This window comes from Dipodomys spectabilis, unplaced genomic scaffold (assembly GCF_019054845.1).
Source record: "Dipodomys spectabilis isolate Male_0828 unplaced genomic scaffold, ASM1905484v1 ptg000156l, whole genome shotgun sequence".
In the NCBI taxonomy this organism is placed as follows: domain Eukaryota; kingdom Metazoa; phylum Chordata; class Mammalia; order Rodentia; family Heteromyidae; genus Dipodomys; species Dipodomys spectabilis.
The window spans coordinates 947,635-970,873 of record NW_024870833.1 but is presented as its reverse complement, the minus strand read 5'-3'; the positions used below and the strand labels follow the sequence as shown (position 1 = coordinate 970,873).

At 36.1% G+C, this 23,239-nt stretch overlaps 1 protein-coding gene across 4 annotated transcripts in view; it reads right to left on the bottom strand.

Moving 5' to 3' along the window:
• Positions 1 to 23,239, bottom strand: part of Dmd (dystrophin) — a 1,242,252-nt gene that overhangs the window by 519,708 nt on the left and 699,305 nt on the right. For all 4 annotated transcript variants that reach the window (XM_042692421.1, XM_042692422.1, XM_042692423.1 and 1 more), the window contains one exon: positions 5,646 to 5,800. In XM_042692421.1, the coding sequence (XP_042548355.1) occupies positions 5,646 to 5,800 (155 nt within the window). The remainder of the gene's footprint in view (positions 1 to 5,645; positions 5,801 to 23,239) is intronic.

Genomic DNA, 23,239 nt, shown 5'->3' with positions numbered 1-23,239 from the left:
TGGGGGAGGGGGATAGGAGGGGAAAACTGGGAGAAAATGAGGGAAGAGATGACACTGTTCAAAAGAAATGTACACGTTACCTGACCTATGTAACTGAAAACCTTCTGTACATTACCTTTACAATAAAATACCGTCCTTCTGTAGATGTACATTTTGTTTAAAATCTAAAACACCAATACAAAGGTAGCAATAAGGAAGTACAACAATATGACTCACTTTTTAAAAGAAATTCTTCTAATTTATACAATGTGGCAGTCATTCTTTTGGAAATAATATAGTACATAATTATTATAAATTTACCCCAATCTGCTTAGGTAAATGAAGGCAAAATAATTTGGAATAGGACTGCCGACAAAACATTCTGTGATGATGGAAATGTACTTTACACTATCCAACAAGTAAAGTATCTGTTACACATGGCTTTTGAGCACTTGAAAGGTGGGTATTGAGCTGGGTATTGAGCTCCCAGTGGCTGGTGTCTGGTTGCCTTATTGGCTAATGAAAATATAGAGGATAGGGCTGGGAAGGTGGTTCAGTGGTAGAGCGCTTGCCTTGCATGCATGAGGCCCTGGGTTCAATTCCTCAGCACCATATAAGCAGGAAAAGCCAGAAGTGGTGATGTGGCTCAAGTTGTAGACTGCTCACATTGAGCTGAAGAGCTAAAATCATAGATATATAGATATATCATAATTCTACTTCATTTCTGGGTTGAGCTTGGCAAGGTATTAGACAAAACAAGATCAAAATACAAACTATCATGTGAGGAATTTTGTAACTAGTTATTTAGAATAAAGTCTATAAGAATGTAAGACAGGGGAAGGTGTAGATAAAAAAATACAGATTAATCTGTACAATGGGCAGATAGCAAACATGGAGTATGGATTCATAACGCAAAGTATAAGTAGCCAATTTTTCTTGGGATCTCTACACAGGGCAGGGAATCAAGTTGAAATGGCCCATCATTCTTACAATCACAGTGAACCCGGCCATGACTCCAGTGGTTATTTCTTTGAAAAGTTAATGCAGTCCAGTTATAGCATGCTAATTTGTTTTTCCATGCTCTTTGTGAAAGGCATTCTCTATTAAATGACCACATCTTATTCTTCTTTGCATGGAAGAGGATTATGAGGCACAGTTCTGGCCCTCAAGTTTCTGAGAAAGTCATTGTTTTTCCTGATACAAGTACTGTCCCTTCTCCTTATATTCTTGCTGGAAGGCACATATTTTGAGGGAAATGCTAAGAACATGGGGACCTCTGGGCCACTGAATCAATGTCAGCATCTGCCTACTGTAAGATCTGCTCCTGGATGGCGAGCAGACTCCACCTTCCTCGCAGCAAAGTCTCCACCCAGTAAGTGCATTACCTAGGCAACTGGCACACCTGGAAGAGGTCACATCTGCTTCTGCTGAGGTCACATCTGGATTCAATGTGGCCACATCTCATCCCCCCTCCTATCCCTAACCTAGATAAGGCCTAGCCCAGGGCCAGATGCTGTCTTTCCCAGGCCTTTCCCAGCCACATGGAGTGCCAACTTGGCCTGGTGCCAGCCAGAATGATGAATAAACCTACCCCTTACCTGAATACCACGTGTGTGGTGTGGTTCTTACTCGGCCACCTCCTCTTTAAAAACCTAACACTTGCCTCTGAGTATCTCATTTTTGAGGCAAATAAACCCTTTTTGATAAGCTACCCAAAACCTTGCAGTTATTGGAAACTGAAACTAACCTTAATAGATACTTATAATTAGTCTTTTATTTTCTGTCAGTCATGGGGCTTGAACTTAGGAGCTGTCTCTGAGCTCTTTTGCTCAAAGCTAGCCCTCTACCACTTTGAGCCACAGCTCTACTTTGGGTTTTTAGGTGATTATTTGGAGATAAGAATCTCATGGACTTTCCTGCCCAGTCTAGCTTTATACTTCATTCCTCAGATTTCAGCCTCTTGAGAGGCTAGGATTACAGGTGTGAGCTACCTGCACCTGGCAATTAATCATTTTTACTTGTTCATTAAAATACTCAAACAAAAAATTCTGAGGGTTGTTACTATATTCCAACCTAAGTGCTAGGTAATGTAATTGTAGGTAAGCACGAGGTGTACATATCCTTAAAGTCAATACTCTAATAGGAGGCAAAGACCAACAGACTTAGCTATAGACTAGGAGACAAACATTACCCTAGGGAACAGAGAGAGCACAAAAAAGGGTTTGTTCAGAAGGCTTCCTGGAGGAACTGGCAATTTATAGTGAGATCTCAATAATGAATAAAATTAAAGATGCAAAGGAGAGGTAATAATATATACCATTTCAGCACACAACAGAAAAGAAAATCATTGAAAGGAAATGGGAAAACTCACTGTTACTTAATTATGAACGAGGGACTGAGAGGGAGCTTCCAAGGACAACAAGAAATGAGAAAAGAATTATAAGGCAAGGCCATATCACAAAAGACCTTAAAACTATTTTAAATGTCTCTAAAAAGCAATGGATATGGGCTAGGGACATAACTTATTGGTTATCACCTAGCATGTGCAAGGCCCTGGTTTTGATGCTCACAACTCTCCCCGCCCCTCCTGCAAACCAAGAGCAATGGACAAGATACTAATGGCTTTAAAATGTGAGATTGCATGAATTTAATGTATTTGGGCAGATCATTCTGGATTCTGAAGAGAACAGGTTGGAAAATAAGAAGACTAGAAGAAAAAAAGCAGAGGAGTAGATGAGTAAGGACAGAGAAAGAAGAGAGTGGATTTGAAAGTTGTAAGATAGTAAATAATTTTGTTGTAGCTTAGATATTGGAGGTACAGAAGAAACAGTCAAGCATGACTCTTTGCTTTCCAAACTGAACAACTGGATGGGTTGTGGTGATTTTCACTGAATTGGGACCACAGTAAGAGAAGTTGGTTGTAATTTGGAGGAAGAAAGGAAGTTGGCAGAGGGAAAAGATGAGTTCAACTTTGTATCTATTCAATTTGAAGTTCCTGTGGGTAATCCAAGCGGAAAGGAAGTAGCAAGCTATATAGGACTAACACCCAAAAGTGCATTGTCAGCTGAAAAATATTGATGTGTACTCACAGTGTACTAGAAACATACAAGTGAATGAATTTTGCACAGAGGATATATAAATTGAGAGAAGTACAGGGGAAAATGTAAAAGCATGAGTCAAAAGTAGCTTGGGGAATGGAAGATTCCGTATGGAACAGCTAAAAATATCAGCTGTCTTCTAAGTTCGAACTGACTTTTTTCAATTGGGTGAAGTAACTTACATGCTTTCCTTGGGTGATGGTTTTATACAGATGAAGCCCTTAGTGCTTCCATGAAGGATCCATAAAACAGTAAAATAATTGAAAGACTCCAGGGATCTGTCCAAGCACATAGTTTAGACAGAATAGACCAATACCCTGAGGCTCTAGTTTTATAACATGAACAAGTTTTCTTCTCAGCTCCTTCTTAGTTTACAGTCCCTAAACACACTAAATTAATATTTGATCTTAATTATTTTCCCAAAGGGGTTTCTGTTTGAGAAACCTCAGTGTTTGCCACTGTGATCTAATGATTGACTTTAGTCTACTAAGTGATTTTATATGGCTCATTCTTCCAAGCCTAATTGGCTCTTATTTAACTGGGTAAATTCCACATGTGTATTTGGAGCCGAATTTCTAAACAGAGAGGAGGCAGAACTATAAAAAGAAAATATTTTTCCCAAATATGAATCTCCTATTTATCCTTTCTCCTTTGGATAAGGCCCAAATTATAACTCCTCCAATTTAGGATGATTTTTTTTGGTTGGCTGTAGGGCTTGAACTCTGGGCCTGGGCGCTGTCCCTCAGCTCTTCAGCTCAAGGTGAGCGTTCTACCACTTGAGCCACAGCACCACTTCTGATTTTCTATAGGAGATAAGAATATCACAGACTTTCTTGCCTGGGGTAGCTTTGAACCGTGATCATCAGATCTCAGCCTCCTGAGTAGCTCAGATTAGAGGTATGAGCCATGGGTGCCCAGCTCAATTTAGGATGATTTTTAAAGTTCATGGTCATTTGGCCATCCACTGCCTGGAATTCAGTGATAGAGGTGAAATGTTCTCCAAGGCCACCAGATCAATTCATACTTCATGAGAATTTACATTCTTCCATCTCTAGTTGGGTTTCAAGGTTTACTTGGTTTCCTAATTTTTATGTGTCAATAGTTGGATACTTTTTAAATTTTCTCCTCATAGTTTAAAATCTGTTTTATTTTTTTAAGGTGGCCTTTTCTTCTCAGTGAAGACCACTTAATAGGCTTTTTAAGCAATTTGTGTCATCTTGTAGAAGTCAATGTTTACATTGGTCTCCCCCATCACTGTACAGGCACTGTGTTCCCACTGTTTAATGATACAAGTTGTAATATGAACTGAACTATCCATAGCTTACAATAGCATGCACACGACATGCAAAGATATTCACAGCATGCAAAGGCATTCACTATCTACCAACTATTTATGAGCTTTCTGGGTGAATAGAATGGGAGGTCTGTCACAAAAGGTCTGTTTCCATGGAGCTTAGGCCAATTTATAAGACAAATAAGAAAGAACTAGTTCATATTTATAACTAAAATTGAGTATGTATTAATGTATGTAAGAAAAGCACAATAGAATTAAAAGATGGGATTTGAGAAGACAGTATCTCTACTAGCTGGTAATTTGTGTTATAGTTTTGGATAGGAAATGTTCTCCAAATGGCTCAAAATGTTGAAGGCTTTGTTTTCCAGACAGTGGATGCAATCCTTGAGGGCTAATTGTATCATGAGGGCTTTGATTCCAACAAGGAATTTATCTACACATAGATTCAAAAGTTGATGGCATATTTGAGAGGTGGTGCCCACTTTTAGAGGCGGGACCTAGTTAGAGGAAGTAGGTCACCGAATGCATGTCCAGGAAGGATATTTTGTCCCTGGCCTCTTCTTCTATTTCCCTCTGCTTCCTGGACACCATGACATGGACCATTTTGCATTACCATAGTGTTGTCAACCATGACTTCTGACTTACCACAGCCCAGAAACAAAAGAGCTAAAGTGTTCATGGCCTGGGGCTTTTGAAAGTGTAAGCCAAATTCTTCCCCCCTTTAAACTATTTCAGGTATTTGTCACAGTAGTGAAAAACTGATTAACACAATTTCCATAGCTATACAATGGGAAATGAAGTCATGGATCATATCATCCCGTGTGGATTTTCCCACTGAGTATACAGCAAGAAATGCAATGATGGTATCATTGCGGCTATAACTCTATTATGAAACTGAAAGTGACTTCTTTCAATTAAATATGTAGCAGCAAGTAGCATGATGGTATAGAAAGGTACTTCTTTAGATGCAGATCTTAGAGCAGAAGAAAAAATAGCTAGTCTAGCTACAAATCAGTATTTGTTTTTCTTTAATATCTTGTTTATATTCGTGCCTTTGGATGGTGGGCAAATAATTTCATTTTACTAGCCTTCAAGTTTCTCATCATTAAAACAGGAGAGGGATTGAAACCTGTGAGGTGAGTTTACATTTTATCATCTGGGATTGCCCCAAACTCCAGTTTGGCACTACTGGGAAACAAATGTATACTGTCCAACAAGTATCACCAATCCTTGAATATATAGCTAAATGGTTTTAGAAATCATATGGTTCTTACCTCTTGTGAATGTTTCCCCAAGAGGCATTAATATTCTCCGTTATCATGTGTACTTTTCTGGTATCATCTGCAGAATAATCCCGAAGAAGTTTCAGTGCCAAGTCATTTGCCACATCTACATTTATCTGCCACTGGCGGAGGTCTTTGGTCAACTGCTACAAATGTGTATAAGAAAGAGAACGATATCAGTTATTTTTTTCTCTCCCAGAAATCTCTATTGGAGTTTCTTCAAATATACATAAATAAGCACAAAAACCTCAGGTCACTACATGTCTACATGCTTGTTTTTCAACTTACCATGTGATTTAGTCAACCATGACAGTATAAACTAACTCATTTTTCTTGACAAAAATGCCAATGCAGCATCTTGAGGAATAACCAGAATCAGGTACTTCAATTTAGTCAAATTAATTGGAAGTAGAGAGAGCTTGATTGTTTTTATCACAAGAGAAAACAAACTATAAAAACAAGCTCATAGATAATTGTTGAGTATGTGATATAACAAAATTTGAATCAAGGAAAGTTCATTCATCTCTCCCCTCTTCATTAACTTGTTGAATTGTTTATGTAATTAGTGCCATCTACTGGCACTCAACTAAACCTGCAAACAGAAAATAGTGAACAACAAAAGGACAGTAGTGCTAAAACATAGGACATTTTTGAAATGTCATATTTTGAAAACGCCATACTTTAATATGAGAGTCAAAGTCAGAATATAAGAACTTTGCTTGTTAAATCAAGTCACTCATGGTCTTTTTTGGTTTTGGTGTTACCAAATAAGCCATTTATTTACGGCAGATATAAATGGACGCATGTCACCAGGAACTTCTATCCAATTCTTTTGTAGATAGGTGGATTCTAATTATTGAGCTAAAATTTAATTATAAAGACAGTGATACAAATCCAATATGGTGGATTATGTCAATAATATATGGACAGAGAAATAAGAAGAATTTAAATCAGAAAAAGAATAACATTTTAGAGAAAAATGTATTAAACCAGGAAGTTCATTTGATACCCATTTAATTAACAAAAATAATCAAAGCTGGAAAGACTGTCAAAGTTTTTACACATTCATGTATTATCTATGGGAACAAACTTAGAACAATTTGACAATAGATACCAGGTGACATACATTTCCTATTGACCCTGTGATTTCACTTTTCATTTATCCTAATAAAATATTCAAAGATGGTATATATATTTGTGTATATATATGTATATATGAATAAACTTTCATTAGCCAAAATTGTAAGAAGCCAAATAATTTCAATATTTGCTGAGCAAATGAGAAGAGAACACAATACAGTAAGTTTGATATATAGTAAATGCACACAGTAATACCTGCAAAAAGAACACAATTTTCTTGTGTGAAAAATTAACTATGCTTTTATTTTTCTGTTGCTTGTGGGGCTTGAACTCTGGGCCTGGGCGCTGTCCCTGAGCTCTTCACCTCAAGGCAAGCGCTCTACCACTTGAGCTACAGCATCACTTATGGTTTTCTGGTGGTTATCTGGAGATAAGAGTCTCATGGACTTTCCTGCCCTGGCTGGCTTCTAACCATGATCCTCAGATCTCAGCCTCCTGAGTAGCTAGAGTTACAAGCACGAGCCACCAATGCCCAGCTATGCTTTTTACCTCTGTAAAAAGATAGTCATAAACTTGAAGGTAAACAGAAGTAATGATTCTGAAAAGAATAATAATTTTTGTTTGACTACTGTTTTATGATACAATGATGTTTATATAAGAAAAATTCAACATGTACTCTTAGCATAGTTTAACATGTTTGTTAGACTCATATTTCTAGCTGACTAATAATTTGCATATAATCTAACATTTCATAGTTAACAAGAACATTCTATTCTGGAATCAAATTAAGTAAGAACACTTACAGCATATAGCTAATAGTTTCAGATTACTAAACTACTCCCAAGAAGAGAAAGTTAGTATCACTTCCTTTTACTACAAAAGGAACAGAGGGTTTCTTATGTGTCAGAGCATAAACAATTCATATTTATCTTTGTAAAAAATGCCTGCCTTTGCCTTCCGTGTTGCATTTATCAAGCAAATGGCTCCAATTTTTGGCTTTTCATATTACCACATTTGCCAAAAATCTCTTTTGAGGTGAGAGACTATTTCAGAAATTTTTTAAGGTATAGAATTATGTTTCTTTCCTTTGCCCCCTTTACTAAGCCAAATATAAAGTGATTTAAAAACATAATGTATACCAAGAAAAAAGTCAATTGTATTTATTATCAGAGGATGACATTTGCATTCTGAAAGAAGAGCTCATTGCATCTAGGAATGGTGGGATATGCCAATTACACGGGGGGGGGGGGGCAGTGACCAGTATGGTTACCATTTCAGGGCAGCTCAGAAAGAAAGTAAGATTCCATCTCACCAAACAAGCTATATGTGGTGCTTCATATCTGTCACAGTGAGCTGTGCAAGAAGCTTAGGAAGGAGGATAGAGGACTGAGGTTAGTCCTGGGTAAGAAGAGGAGACCTTATTTGATAACCCAAAACAAAATGGGCTAGATGTGTGGTAGACTACTTGTCTTGCAAGAAGAAAGCCTTGAGTTCAAATCCCAGTGCTATCAAACATTAAAACTATAAAAGAAGGCAGACATCTGTGGCTCATGCCTGTAATCCTGGCTAGGCTGAGATCTGAGGTTTGAGATTTGAAGCCAGCCCAGTCAAGAAGACGTTGATACTCTTATCTCCAATTAACCACCAAAATGCTGAAAGTGGAGCTGTGGTTTAAGTGGTAGAGCAATAGCATTGAGTGAAAAAGCTAAGAAACAGTCCTCAGGCCTAATTTTTTAAGCCTCACTACTGGCACAGACACCAAATTTGTGTGTGTGTGTGTGTGTGTGTGTGTGTGTGTGTGTGTGTGTATGAAGAGAGAGAGAGAGAGAGAGAGAGAGAGAGAGAGAGAGAGAGAGAGAGAGAGAGAGATGACTGGCAGTTAGCCATGAAGGAGAAATGCAAAAGAAGATTAAAATGGAGGATAACATCACAAGATCTCAGCGAGAAAACCCTGTAATTAAACTTTCCAAATTAAAGGAAAATAACCTTAGCTAAGATCAAAATAACCCTCGAAGGTCATGGGATGTCAAAAGTTGTTTCTGAGTCCCTCACGCAGAAAACTAAAAACTTCATTTCAGCCTATTGTGGGTCAAAAGGAAATACTTCCTGGAACACTAGTTCTTTCACTTATTCAGTCCTGTAATCCATGCCCTACAGGTCAAATGTAATTCAGTAAAACTCCCTTGAACTTAGGGGATGCCTTAGCCAAGAAAAATATGTCACTTAACAGTGGTTTTGTCCCATGGGTAGGTCCTCAGGAGAGACTTATGGCTCCAAGCTTCTTAAACTTCAATAAAAACCTATGCCAGGATGAAGTAATTGTCCTCACACTAGAGACAATCCACTTTCAGTCTCTCAAAAAGTATGTTCCTTTCTTAAGAAATTTTACTGTCACTACTTTTCTATATTTCACATCTTGCCTGAATTTGCTGTGAACTAGAGACAGGTGCTTTGACTCACTGTCTAGCTGTATTAACTCTCTAATTAATAACAAAAGCATTCACCAAACTGAAAGTGTCTATTGTTTTCTACAATATTTTTCTTTTCTTTTTTAAAATGATCAGTTATGGGACTTGAACTCAGGGCCTGGGCACTGTCCCTGAGCTCTCCTGCTCAAGGCTAGCACTCTATCACTTTGAGCCACAGCATCACTTCTAGTTTCCTGACCAGGATGATTTCAAAAAGTGAGCCTCAGATCTCAGCCTCCTGAGTAGCAAGGATTACAAGCATGAGCCCCTGTGCCTGGCTAGAATTTCCTTTTTAAGAAGAATTGAATCATGAAACTATACTATAATGAACAACATCTGAGCATCTATGCAGTGACTTAGAAATGTATAATATAATATAATATATAAAATCATGTCTTCTACATAAGAAAGCTAAATAATCTTGGATGCTCACTCTTCTATGAGCAAAGAGGAAATGTAAAGGAAACAAAAGGGAGAGTGGGTTCACAAGGTCTCTGACAACATTCCCAGTAAACTTTCCAACTAGCCTAAATACCCACAAAAGTCATGGAATGTCACAACATGGCTTTTTTTTTTTGAGTACTTATAAGGATTAATAGGCTTCATTCCAACATTAAGCAGTTCAGAGAATAATTCTGAAATAATAGATCTTTAACATACCTTCCCAGGCCAGTAAACTATTCCCTAGAGTTCAAGTGTAATTCAGTAAAGCTCTCCAAATCTTGGGACATAAATTCAGTCCATGAGCTAGTCCTAGAGAGGGATTTGCTACTCCAAGCTCCTAATATTTCAATAAAAATTTGTGCTGGGTTAAAAATCATTATAATTCTCACCAATAAAAGTAACCCACTTTCAGTAAATTGAAAGTGCATTCACTTCCCAATGAATTTGGCTATACTTTCATAATGTTCATATCTTTCCTGAATTCTTCTCTCCCAAGGACGGAGGTAGATATCTATGGTGACATTCTAATAACATTACTCCTGGATTGATATTTGAAAGTCTATGTGTAAGAACCACTCTGAGTGGTTTTACAGTTGTATATATATCTTAAAACCCATCAAATTATGTGTTACATAGTACTATTCTTGTTTACCTATTTCAATACAATAAAGCAGCTGAAAATTTTAAAAATAAACTGCAGGATGTGTCTAAAATAATCAATAGATCATTAAAAACTTCATCTAGTATAATTTGCAAGCTCTGTTAGGATTTTCTAAAATCTCTGAAAGAAATACCCATATAGTTAAATTAGAGAATAGTAAAAAGTATGATGTTAAAGCTTCACTTCGAATCAGCTTTTGAGATATAATTGAATGGCAAAAATTAATATACCACATATTGTTCTCTAAAATTGTATTCACAATGATAGTTAAAATGTTTATACCTAAGTAAATCTTGACTGAGCACTAATGATCCCCAAATACTGCTCAGGTTTGTGAGGATTCAGGGTTAACAAGAAAACTCAATGACCTTGACTAACCTTGAGAGCACTAAGGCTCTCATCCAAACACAAAAGTTTTCAAGCATAGTTTCTTTTTCGTCTTTCTTAAAGACTTTCATTGGAAGAGACAGTTTTCCCTTTTCTATGAGGTAGTCTTCTGATTCTCTTGGACATCACCCAAGTGACATTCAGGCTAGGAACCATGATTTTGACCAGTTTTGCCCATCCAGTGAAATTTACTACTGGGATACCCCCAGACCTAAAAAAGAGTGTAAACTCAAATACACAATAGATTTTTAACACAAAATCTTTCTTTATCTGTCTAAATTCTATTTACCATGATGTACCCTATAGTGAATTGTTTGCTGGTAATCTTGGTATGTGAAGAAATTTGAAATAATCTGAGTACTATTGTATATAAAAATGATGATTTTGTGTATATGTATGCATTGTGTATTTTCTATAAAGAATATAAAATGCTAAATTCCCTGCAGATTGTCTCCAACCCCAAAAGAAATGCATCATATTTCAAGGCAATTTGATATTACCATGACATATGCTTCGTACTTCTATGCAGTATTTTAAGCAGAAAAGTGATGCAACCAACTGCAATAATTTTGAGAAGTTTTTTTGTTCCTAGGACTTTTTTACATGTATATTGACTTTACATGGATAATATGCAAGAAGAGAAAAAGTAAAATCTTGCTAGAGTTATATCTCAATGGTAAAAATGTGCTCTTATGTACCTGTAAGGCTCGGAATGTAAACCCTAGTTTTCACACACACACACACACACACACACACACACACACACACACACACACACACACAGGGGTGTAGCAAAAGGGCTCTTTATGATAGTACCCTGGCATTAGTGGTAAATAAGTGTGCTGTCAGGCAGGCACAGACAGGGCAATGGATTCTCTAAAAAAAGACTCTTCTAGGTAGATGGCAAAGTATTGACTACTCTGTAGAAACATTCCAAACATTCTAACTTTCTCTGGGATACAGAGAGGGATGGTGTGATAGATCTAAGTGTGAACTTTAGGTAAATTCTAAACTATAGGTAAACTTCAAATCCCAGTGGCTAAAAGGGCACAGTCAACAAGAATGTTACAGGTCCAACCAATGAGAAAGTCACCTTCCAAATACCTAGGTATCATAAAACTTAGCAAGACCCAAAGCTATTAAAAACCTCTAGACTCAGCCACTTATTTGCCAATGCTCTAATAGGATCCCTCTTTCTTAGTGAAAGCTCTATTTCCTTTCTTCTCCCTCAAATAAATCATATACATATATATGTATATATTTATATATATTCATTGTCTATGGATTTCATTCTTCAAGTTAGCCAGACAAGGACTCAATGAGATGAGGACCTGAGACAGAATTGGTGGCTAGCCACAAGGTCATAGGAATAGAAAAACAAAACTGGTAACAGCAGCTCATGCCTGTAATCTTTTCTGAGCAGAGTGTGGTTCAAACCTAGTCCAGGCAGAAAAGTCTGCTAAACTCTGTCTTCAATATAGACAACTTAACAAATGTAGCAATTGTATTCACTGGATACTACGTTGAAAATGAACTATAAAACTTGTATGTGAGGATGGGAGGAAAAAACTGGGAGAGAGCCAGGGAAGATGTAACATTATCCAAAAGATATGTGCTCTATCTGACTTGTGTAACTGTAATAACCCCTCTGCACATCACCTTTACAATAATTAAAAATTTGGGTTGGGAATGTGGCTCCCTGGTACAGTGTTTGCTTTGCATGCATGAGGCCCTGGTTTCAATTCCTCAGTACCACATAAGCAGAAAAAACTGGAAGTGGCACTGGGGCTCAAGTGGTAGAGCACTAGCCTTGAGCTGAAGAGCTGAGAGACATCTGTGCCCAAGCCCAGAGTTCAGACCCCATGACTGACAAAAATTTAAAAATACACACACACACACACACACACACACACACACACACACACACACACACACATAAAAGCAAGGGTAAAAGTATGTCTCAAATTGTAGAGTGCTAGCCACAAGTACAAGGCCTTGAGTTGAAATTCCAGTACAAATACTGACAAAAACAAGGTTTAGGGTCAGGTGCTGGTGCTTTACACCTATAATCCTAGCTACTGAAGAAGCTAAGATTTGAGCATTGGGTTTTAAAGTCAGCCCAGGCAGGAAAAAACAAACTGTGAAATTCTTATCTCTAATTAACCAGCCAAAAAAAAAGCCAGAAGTGGAGGTATGGCTCAAACTGTAGAACACCTGCCCTGAGCAAAAATGTTAAGGAACAGCACGCAAGCCCTGAGTAAGTTCAAGCCCCAGTGCAGGCGTGAGCGTGCGCGTGCGCACACACACACACACACACACACACACACACACACACACACACACACACACACACACACATATCCACATGAAGTCTGGACAATAGAACAAATGTGCTGGATTTGGCTGAATTGTTTAATCTTTTTTGTGACAAATGAGAAAGCTATTATCTGTACCTCAGTTTCCTTCTTTGATAAACAGGAATATGAAGATTTAGAATGCTCAGAAAAAACACAAGATTCTCTGGCATAGCCAAAGAAACAATTTAAAAAATTAGCTATCATGATACTATTGATACTATTATTACTAGTGGTTTTGGATAAATTAAAAAAAAAAAACATTCACCATAGTTTGAGCTCCTACTGAATGAAAAGCAAAGAGGCTGGCTGTTTTATTGACTCTGTTTATAAATACAAGAGCTATAAAGAGCTCCCTTTAATTTAGGAGATAAAAGTGAGTGTATCGGCATTTAATTAAAAATTTAAGGTTGAGCATTATGTAAGATTTCTTATAAAATGTGGTTTGGGATATTAACCTCCAAGTGAAATAAACATTTGTTCCAGATGAACTAGTTTTCAAAAATTTTTTAATGACTCTCTCAAAGGAGCTTCATGAAAAGCTGTGAGGGGTAACAAAAACCACCTTCCTGCGAAGTCTTGTTTGTCCCTTATTTTGCAAGTTTCATCTCAAGGAAGTCATTAACCTTGTGAGCTCTGATGTTGTCATCTACAAAACAGGATAGGGGCATTTAATCTGCCTATTCCTCGGGCATGTCACCTGGTGTCAGAATCAAAATCAAACTGCGTGGAAAATTATAAAATAAGATCTTAATAAATTTATACATTCAAACTTCTACAAACTAGATTTCTGTGATTTTACCTTGGATAGGGTGAGTGCATTTTGGAATTAAGGCATTCACAGGAAAAAAGTAGCTCAATGAACTAAGAACTAAGAGCTTATTACTATTATTTGTTGTTGTGAATGACAAATTGTATATCTAATTCTATTTCATGATAATAACAATAATTAGCAGACTCATTTACTTTTTGATAATCTCTCCTTATATTTCAGGCATTAAACTGAAACCTTTCAGACTTTTGCCATCTCATTTCAGCACAACATATATATAAAAATATATGCAAACATTTAATATGATGTTTTGGAGGAAATCATAAACTGGACATATTATGGATTCAAATAGCATAGATACCATCAAACAATATCTTCAGGAGTAACTAGACAATAAATTGGCTAATTTCTATTATTAGTTATTCTATTATTAGTTAGTCTTGGATCTATTCTCTCACTTTATTATACTCCTGAGCTATTCCAAATGGATCAACCCTTAAATCGCACAAGAATTTTTTAGGATCACGTGTGTGTGTGTGTGTGTGTGTGTGTGTGTGTGTGTGTGTGTGTGTGTGTGTGTGTGTGTGTGTGTGTTGGTACTTGGGGCTTGAACTCGAACTCTCATTGTTTTTGCACAAGGCTAGCACTCTACCACTTGAGCCACATCTCTACATCTCTTCTGGCTTTTTCATGTGTAATTGGAGGTAAGAGTGTCATGAATTTGTTTAGTTGGGCTGGCTTTTAAACAAGATCCTCAGATTTCAGCTTTCTGAGTAGCAGGAGTATAGAGGTGAGCCACTGGTACTTGGTTCCAGGATCTCTTGTTAGTTGTTTTTTTTGCTAGGCTATCCCAACAGGAGCTACTACTGACCAGTCCTTCCTTCCATAGAACCAATCCTCTGTATTAAATTCCCGTCCTTTGAACTATGTAGGGTGTTTTCCCAGCTGAATTCTGATGATATGAACAGAAAGAAATCTCATGGGACATGTCCTCACCTACAATTCCCCAGGGGTACATGGATGTCTCAAGCATATATTTCAGGAAATTTCACACTTTGTATCTTGCCTCTTCTGTCCAGTCTCTCCAATCTCCCAGGAAGAGGCAACTCTCCTGTTACAGGAAGTTTCTTTAACCATCTGGACATTCATCTATTCTAGAATCTTCCTCTGAGTACTTCCTCTCATGTTGTACATTCCAACTTCTTGCCTCTCTTTGGGGTCCTTTTCTACACCTTCAACTTAAGTGGCTGTTTCTCATTCTTTTTTTTAAATAAGTTTTTATTGTGAAAATACTGTACAGAGGGGTTACAGTTACATGAGCAAGGTAATGAGTACTGCTTCTCATTCTTAAACAACATCATCATCAATCCAGACTCTTCCTTTCACAGCTACCCTCTTCAGAAGGCCACTATAACTCAACCTGGTTACATTTCTGCCACTTTCCAATTCATCAGAACCAGGCTATCCTTATTCCACTTAAACTATTCTGACAGATGTCACTGCAGTAAATTGAATTACTGCCCTCATTTCTTTACCTCTGCCTGCATTCGTGCCCTTTCCTATGTAGCTTTGATGTGCCTCCAAAAGGCCAGAGTTTACTTTCCTGCTCTTATGGAGCTTGGCCATGTGACTTGGTTTGCCTAAACCTAACAAGAAGTTAATAGAAGTGATATAAGCAGAAGAATGAAATGTGTTTGTACAGTGGAACCAGTCCTTTTGCACTTCCCCACGGTTACAGGTCAAGTGTACTTTGAAATAGCCTGCTCATCCCAGGAGGAAAAGGAGAGACATGGAGAGCAGAGCCACCAGATTAAGTAAAGCAGGAAGAGCTAATTGAAAGCTCATAGAAAAAGTATGATATACTTATATCATTAAGCGGCACTGAAAATTTGAGGTTGTTTGTTATTGCATCAGTTTTCTTTCAAAAATAATTAAATGATTCAATTACCAATGGCCAAGGCCCGTGGAAAGGTTTAGGTTATCATGAACTAAATCAGTGTATAGCACCTAGTGCAGTTGACCACTCTTATTTCCTTGAAGTTGTTTTCTTTCTTTGCTCCTTCTCTTTGTGTGGTCTTGGTTTTCTTATGTGCTTTCAGTATTCACTTTTCTGGCCTGTCCCTTAAATGTTACAGTCTATCCCTGGCTCAGTATTCTGATTGCAAATGGATGCTCAACTGAAGGTGGAGACAGGGAGAATAACTTCAAAAGAAGTGCTTCATCATTTCTCTCAATAACTAAATCTTCATCCTCCATTGTCATTAGCTTAATCTAGGTCTCCTTTAGCTCTTGCTCCACATTCCGTAACAATCTTTTATATTGGCTGCCTCTTTCTGTACTCATAGTGGCCTTTTCATCTTTTTGCAATGTAGATGGAACTTCTGTCATTCCTTTGTAAAACCTTTCAGTATTTCATATAAGATAACATCTAAACCTCCTCTTGGATTAGAAGAACTTCAGACATATGACTCCTTCATGTATACCTACTTTCATCTTTTGTTATCACTTTTTGTTCTGTTATGCTTCTCACAATTGTTTGCATAGCAGTATAAAAGCTATGGAACTAAGCTGGGGTGTCCAGTGATTTAAACTTGAAATACTGGATACTCAGAAGGTTGAGATCTGAGTCATACTTCAAAGCTAGCTGGGGCAGAAAAGTCCCTGAGACTCTTATCTTCAATTAACCTCCCAATAAAGCCAGAAGTGGCTCAAGTGGTAGAGGACTAGACTTGAGCAAGCAAAGCTCAGGAACAGCCTCCAGGCCCTGAGTTCAAGCTCCAGGACCAGAACAAAAAAATTCAGGCTAGAATCCTGGCTTAAGTGGTAGAATACTAGCTGAACAACATGCCCAAATCATGCAAAACCCTGGGTTTAAAACCTGTACTACCAAAAACAAAACTCAAAGTTAAGTGACTTATTTAAGGTAACATAGTAAAAGAAGTAGCACAAATAATCTAGTCTCTAGATTCTCAATTCTGGGTCAGTCCAGTAGGAAAAGTCAAGCTCCCATACAAAGGAACTGAGCCTTGAAGAATACAAACCATTCTGCTCAATGATTATAACATGATTAGAAAACTACTGTGTATAATAGAGTAAGATGTTACCAAACAAAGACAGCAGAAAAGAAATGCACATTTTGTTTATTTTTTAAATCACTAAATAATTAAATCTCAAGTATGAATTAATGTTCTATAAATCCTTATTGGGAAAAGAAGACCAATGTCTTTCTTCCTTGTATGAATTTCAATGAACTATAAAAGCTCTTCATGGATTTATAACAGAAATTTTTTTTTAAAAAATCTGTAAGAAACCTATTTCCAGAGTAAAGCTTCTCACCATTAACTTCAAGAATCATCTATTAAACCTTTGACATCACCAAACAACTCTGTTTTGGAAGGTAACACTCTATACAATGGATACTATTTAAGAAAATGGCCCTCATTTTCCAGCTTACTGGAAATGATTAATCTTTGCAATAGCTTTGAGAACTACATACCAACGTTGTGACTTTTTTTGTCCTTTCAACAATGACTACAAGCTGAGAGCAGGCTAGTAAATGTGTTATCGGCCAACCCATTAGAGTTCCATTATTTTCTGTCGTACATGGTTTCATGTAATGAATTTTTATAATTAAACTAATGGCATACAATTTATTTCCCCCCCTCTTTACTCTCAGGCCCCATTTCTCTTCCAGCTTCTTTGGAATAAGTTTTATACAAAAGGAAAGAAGGAGAGTCCTCTAAGTGCTTCATTACCTTAATTTCATTATGACATTTTGGAAAGCATTCTCTTTATCTGGGCTCTCTCTTTAATTTGCTGACTTTATTAAGCGCTTAAGCAGTGTTGTAATTAACAAATCATCCAGCTACCCCAGGCATCTAAGAGAAGCCTGGTTGAGAGGGTGTGGACATGCTTGAGTGGAAATGACTCCAGAGAGAATTCTGGAGGACAGAGAGATCTCCAGAAAATGGCATTTTCTCAGTGACTTTTGAAAATCCACGAGCCTATGGTAGTAGATTGCATTACTGTTCCCAGTCTCCAGGATCACCTTGTTCTAGGAGATTATACATTTATACTTTAAGAAATAAGAAAAAAATCTATAGTCTTCATGAGGTGTAGAAATACTTTTAAAGCAGCTTTGCTGATAGGTAATCCACATAGTATTAAATACACCTATTTAAAGTACAGTCTTTAGTGATGTTCAGTATATTCATATAATGCACAACTACCACTACAATCTAATTTTGGAACCCTTGGTTCCCTCCAAATAAATCATATACCATTACCATTTACTTTATGTTGTCCATTCTCCCCCATTCCCATCCTTTATCAGACATGTCATAAAAATGGTCTCATATCATATAGAGTCTTTTAGGACTGGATTATGTCAAGTAGCACAATGTTTTTGAGGTTTATTCGTGTTACAGCATAGATGGATACTTCATTCTTTTTAATGCAATGATATCCTTCATTTTGTTTAGTAGAATAGTATTTCATTGTTGATAGCACATTTTGTTTATATATTCATTAGCAGATAGATATTTTCATTGATTCTGCTTTGGAGCTATTAGGAACAATGCTGCCAAAGATATTTTTACAAAGATTTTGTGTGCATGTATTTTCGTTTATCCTGTGCATATCCTCAAAATTGGAATGTTTATGTCATTTGGTACCTTCATGTCAAACATTTTACCAAACCGTTTCACATTTTAAATTTCTATCTCTAATTATTTGAGAATTTTGTCACATTTGTACTTGTCTCTCTTCTTTATTTAGCCAGGCTAATAGATATATAGTGCTATCTCACTGTGGTTTTCATAGAGACTAATGACAATAACCATCTTTTCACATACTGAAGGATATTTGTACGTCTTCTTTAGGGAAATTTCTTCTTTTCTGCCAGGACTTGTGTTTGAATTCAGAGCCTCACACTCACTAGGCTTGCTTACTTATGGGGTGGGTGTGCTCTACCACTTTAGACAATTTCTGGCTGGTTAATTGGAGATGGAATCTCAAGGACTTTTTTGCCCTGGCTGGCTTCAAAGCATGCTCCTCCAGACCTTATCCTCTTGAGTAGCTAGGTATGTGACTTCTTTATCTTTATTTCCGTAACCTGGGATTTGTTTCCACTAAATTCCATCATGTTTCCATTTGTTTCCTTTGTGGAAAATGTAATGTGATCATGAGTCATGAAAAGAATTTTGTATTTTGGTAAATGTGTGTTCATCTATTAAGATGGTCATGTAGGTTTTTTCTTTTACATTATTGCTATAAGCATATTACATTGGTTTAATTCTGAGTGTTAAACCAATCTTGCACTGCAGAGAGAAATTCTTTAAATCATTTTTTTGTTGTATTAGACCAGGTGCTAGTGGCGCATGCCTATAATCATAACTATTCCAGGGGTTGAGATCCACAGCATAAGCCAGCATTGTCAGAAAAGTCTTTGATACTCCATCTCCAAATAACCAGCAAAATGCTGAACTGGAGGTGTGGTTCAAGTAGAACAGCACCAGTTGTAAACAAAAAAGTTACTATACTAGATTAGAGAACATTTTGCAAAGTTTTTTGAATGTATATTAATAAAGTGTATTTGTAATTTATTTCACTATTTTCTCTGATATTTTTGTCTATCAGAAAGTACTTGTTTCTATTTTTACCAGAGATTGTGAAAGACTATCGTTAATCTTTAAATGTTTTGTAGAACTCACAAGTGAAGCCAATTAGGCTTGCATCTTTCATTGGAACCATTTTTAAAAAAACTTTTCATTCTATTTCCATCATAGGATTTTCTATTTAGATGATTTATTCAATTGTTCATAATATCATCTCAAAAACATTTGCATTTCTATAAATTGCTGGTAATGTGCCTTCTTGTGTCCCAAGATTAGTATGAGCCTTCTTTTTTTTCTTTCTTATTTAATTTAGCAAAAGCTCTTTCAGCTTGTTGATTTTCCTCCCCAAACCTCATTTTGATTATTGATTTTCTCTATTGTATTTATTTTCTCTACTTCATTTATTTTCACTTTTGCGTGTTATACTTACTGCCGTTTCCTTTAGATTTAATTTTTCCCTTCTTTTGCTTAATGTAGAAAATTTCACTATTTAAATTCTTTTTGTTCACATTTTTATTAGCATCAATTACTTGTAAAAAAGGATTTTGTGAGATTTTTCTTTTTAGCTATAAGTACTTATTTTTCCCTAAATACTGCTTTAGCTGCCACCCTTAAGTTTTGGTATATTGTTTTTTATTTACATTTTTTCAAAGTATTTTGTTTTATTTTTCATTTCTTCTTTGACCTAGTACTACTTATGTATATGTTATATAATTTTCACATGTATAAATTTTTAAGTATACTTCCATAATTGAGCTTTCATTTCATTCTGTAGCCACATAATATAAATTACATTACTTTAATCTTTTTAACATATTGAGATTTATTTTATTTTATTTATTTTAAGGTCCACAATATAGTCTGTTACTGTGTATTTCTTGCACAGTTGAAAAGAATGTATATTTTGCTATTACTGGGTGGAGTGTTATATTATTCCCTATTATAGTGTTTTCCAAGTGTTTATTTCCCTGTTAGACTGTCCAGATATTCTAGTTAATATTAAAAATGAAAAGCATCTAACTTTTGTGTTGAATTGCTTATTTCTTCCTTTAATTGTGTCAGTATTACATTCGGTGTTTTTTTTTTTCCAGATTAGATGGTCAGTACTGACCTACCATCAAGTTGGCTGATGCTTTCTTCTCTCTTCTATATACTCAAATCTTTTTTTGAGACCCTCTGGTGGAAATCTCATTCTTGCTGTCTTTTCCACTCTAGTTCCATTTGGTTTTTGTTTATCCTTTCTATCTCTTTACTGAGACTGTTTTTAAGACATGCACAAGGCCTTCTCTGCCCTACAGGAATATGCCAAAACTTTCTAAAATCCCTCTGAACACTTCATTTCCCACATCTTCACATAAAGTTTTTCTCCAAACTGATACTTATCTTAACAAGTATCAGCTTGAGGAAGCTGATATGTTAAATAACTCGTACTGATTGGTTTGGACAAAGAACCTAGAGTTACAGCTATTCCTGGGGAATAAGCTCTAAGTCAGGTCAAATATTAGCATGGCTCTATGTACAGTTAGTATTTTCCCCCAGAGAGCTATAAGACAGGTGAAATAGTGACAATGCTCAGAAAATACAATAGGTTTTTCTGAGGAACGCCAATCCTATCTACTCTCTAGTGGCTACAAGGCTGCTAGTTGTCATAGCTCTGATGGCTGCAAGACTGCTGATCTTCACGACTACTGTGGAACTGAGAGAAAATGGTAGAGGAAAAGTAAAAAGTCTCAAGTCTTACTGTTATTATGTATATAAAGTCAAGATACTGCTGCTAGACCTTGGTTAATTTTTCAGAAAATTCAATTTAAATACATTTTCCAGCATTCTCATTGCATTTGTGGAGTAGATTCCTAGAGTTGCCACATTTTATTGTCAAACATAAAGTAAGTTAAACAGCATAAAGAAAACTAGGCAAATACAGTACAATCAGAGCATAAAGTAATTCAAGACATGGTGACAATGCATTAAATATTTATATTAAATAGCAGTTCCTGGGAAAACTAGTCCATTACTATCTGTGTTCTATCAGAGATGTAGGATATACTCCACATGCTTTGAGAAGTTTAATAGCTTCATACATGTTTTAGGAGGAAAAGCACTATTAGTTTATTAGTTTATTGACTCTCCTTAATCATGTGGAGGCTTTAGGGGACAGAAAAAGGAAATAAAATACACGAAGAAATGGTTGTTCTTAAAAAAATTTCTGATAATGTCTATCATTATTTTACCATAAATCTGAACTTCAAATTCCTAGTGTGGGTCAATTAGCAGTTAATTTTATGTAACTGAAAAATAAACAAAATATATGAAAAAAGAATCCCATTTCCATTCTTGCACAGATTTTAAGGCAGATAAGATAGTATGTGATACCACCTATTCCAGCACAATTATTCAAAATGTAAGGCTTATATATTTGCAACAGAAATTCTCCTTAATTACTTCTTTCCTACTCAAATAATCTGAGATTCTCAAATAGCTACTGTAGTTATTATTTATAACAAGTTCAAGTTTGAAAATTAATTATATGATTACAGTGTGTCTGTTACAAGTTCCCTAAAGAATGTCTTTAAAACACAGAGATTTTACAGCCTTGAAAATGTTTATTTAGTAATTTGAAAATTATTGGATTTCTCGCTTCAGGTAGTTTTAAGTATTATATTACCAAATCAGCTAGGCTCAAACAAGATTTCACTTCTCTATTGAATTCATGTACTCTCAGCTCAGCCAAGCACAAAACAGCTAATGCTGTCACATTTGAAAAGCTTTTATGCTGAATTTGACACAAAAGCAATCACAAAGCAGACAAAAAGGGAATTTCTCTTTCAAAAGCTGAAAGGGGAAAAATAAATGAAAACTCTGAGCTTGGGCCAATCACTCTTGCTATGGGAGGGAAAACTTTTAATGATCAAGAAATAATTTTTCCAAAGAATCCATGGCCAAGACTGGACAAATCTTACTAGCCTAGGGAATAGGTTGTGAACTCAACACAGATCCTGCTAAATGAAACGTATCCCATGATGATCACTGCTGGCAGTTTTAGGTGCCAATGACATACTGTTTTTACTTCTTTTGTAAGTTCTAAATGGCATCAATTCTCATAGGATTCTATGATGGCCTATTGGCAGAGTTTTTTGATTAGGATGGAAATCTTGTATGATTTTTCCTAACATCTGTCTTTCTTTACCAAACAAGAATTATTGTACCCTGTCTGTGGAGGAGTTTAAATAAAGATATGTGATTAACTAAAACAACTGCTTTCTACCTTCATGCCTTTGTTTCAGAAAAAATAAGGGCTACATACATAGCTAAGAAAGAAATTATAAATATAGTATGGGCATCTTCTAATGACATACTGCTTAGTAATAAATGGAGACCATAGTTATCTGTAGTCTGTTGTACCTAACTAGGGCTTTATTATGGCTATTTCCCTTAACCCTGGCTATATTTTTAAGGTAGGCTTTTCCCAGATGCCATCTCAGATTTACTTTCTATTCTGAGAATGGGTTATTAGTATCTCCAGTTCTTCTCCAATATGTTTCTCTAAACATAAGCAGGAGGTTTCTAAAATACCTATCCAAGAAGAAAATAGCTAAATATGGAAAAAATAAAATACTGTCAAGAATTAAAGATGATAATTACTAAAAATCATATAGCAACCTTGATATAATTTATGCATGCTATTCAACTTAAACATCAGAAATGTTAAATTACATATATTATTAGGATAATTAAGTACATGTAGATCATATCTAGACGAGATTATAGATAAATATTAGCCATGACAAATTTTTATTATATCAA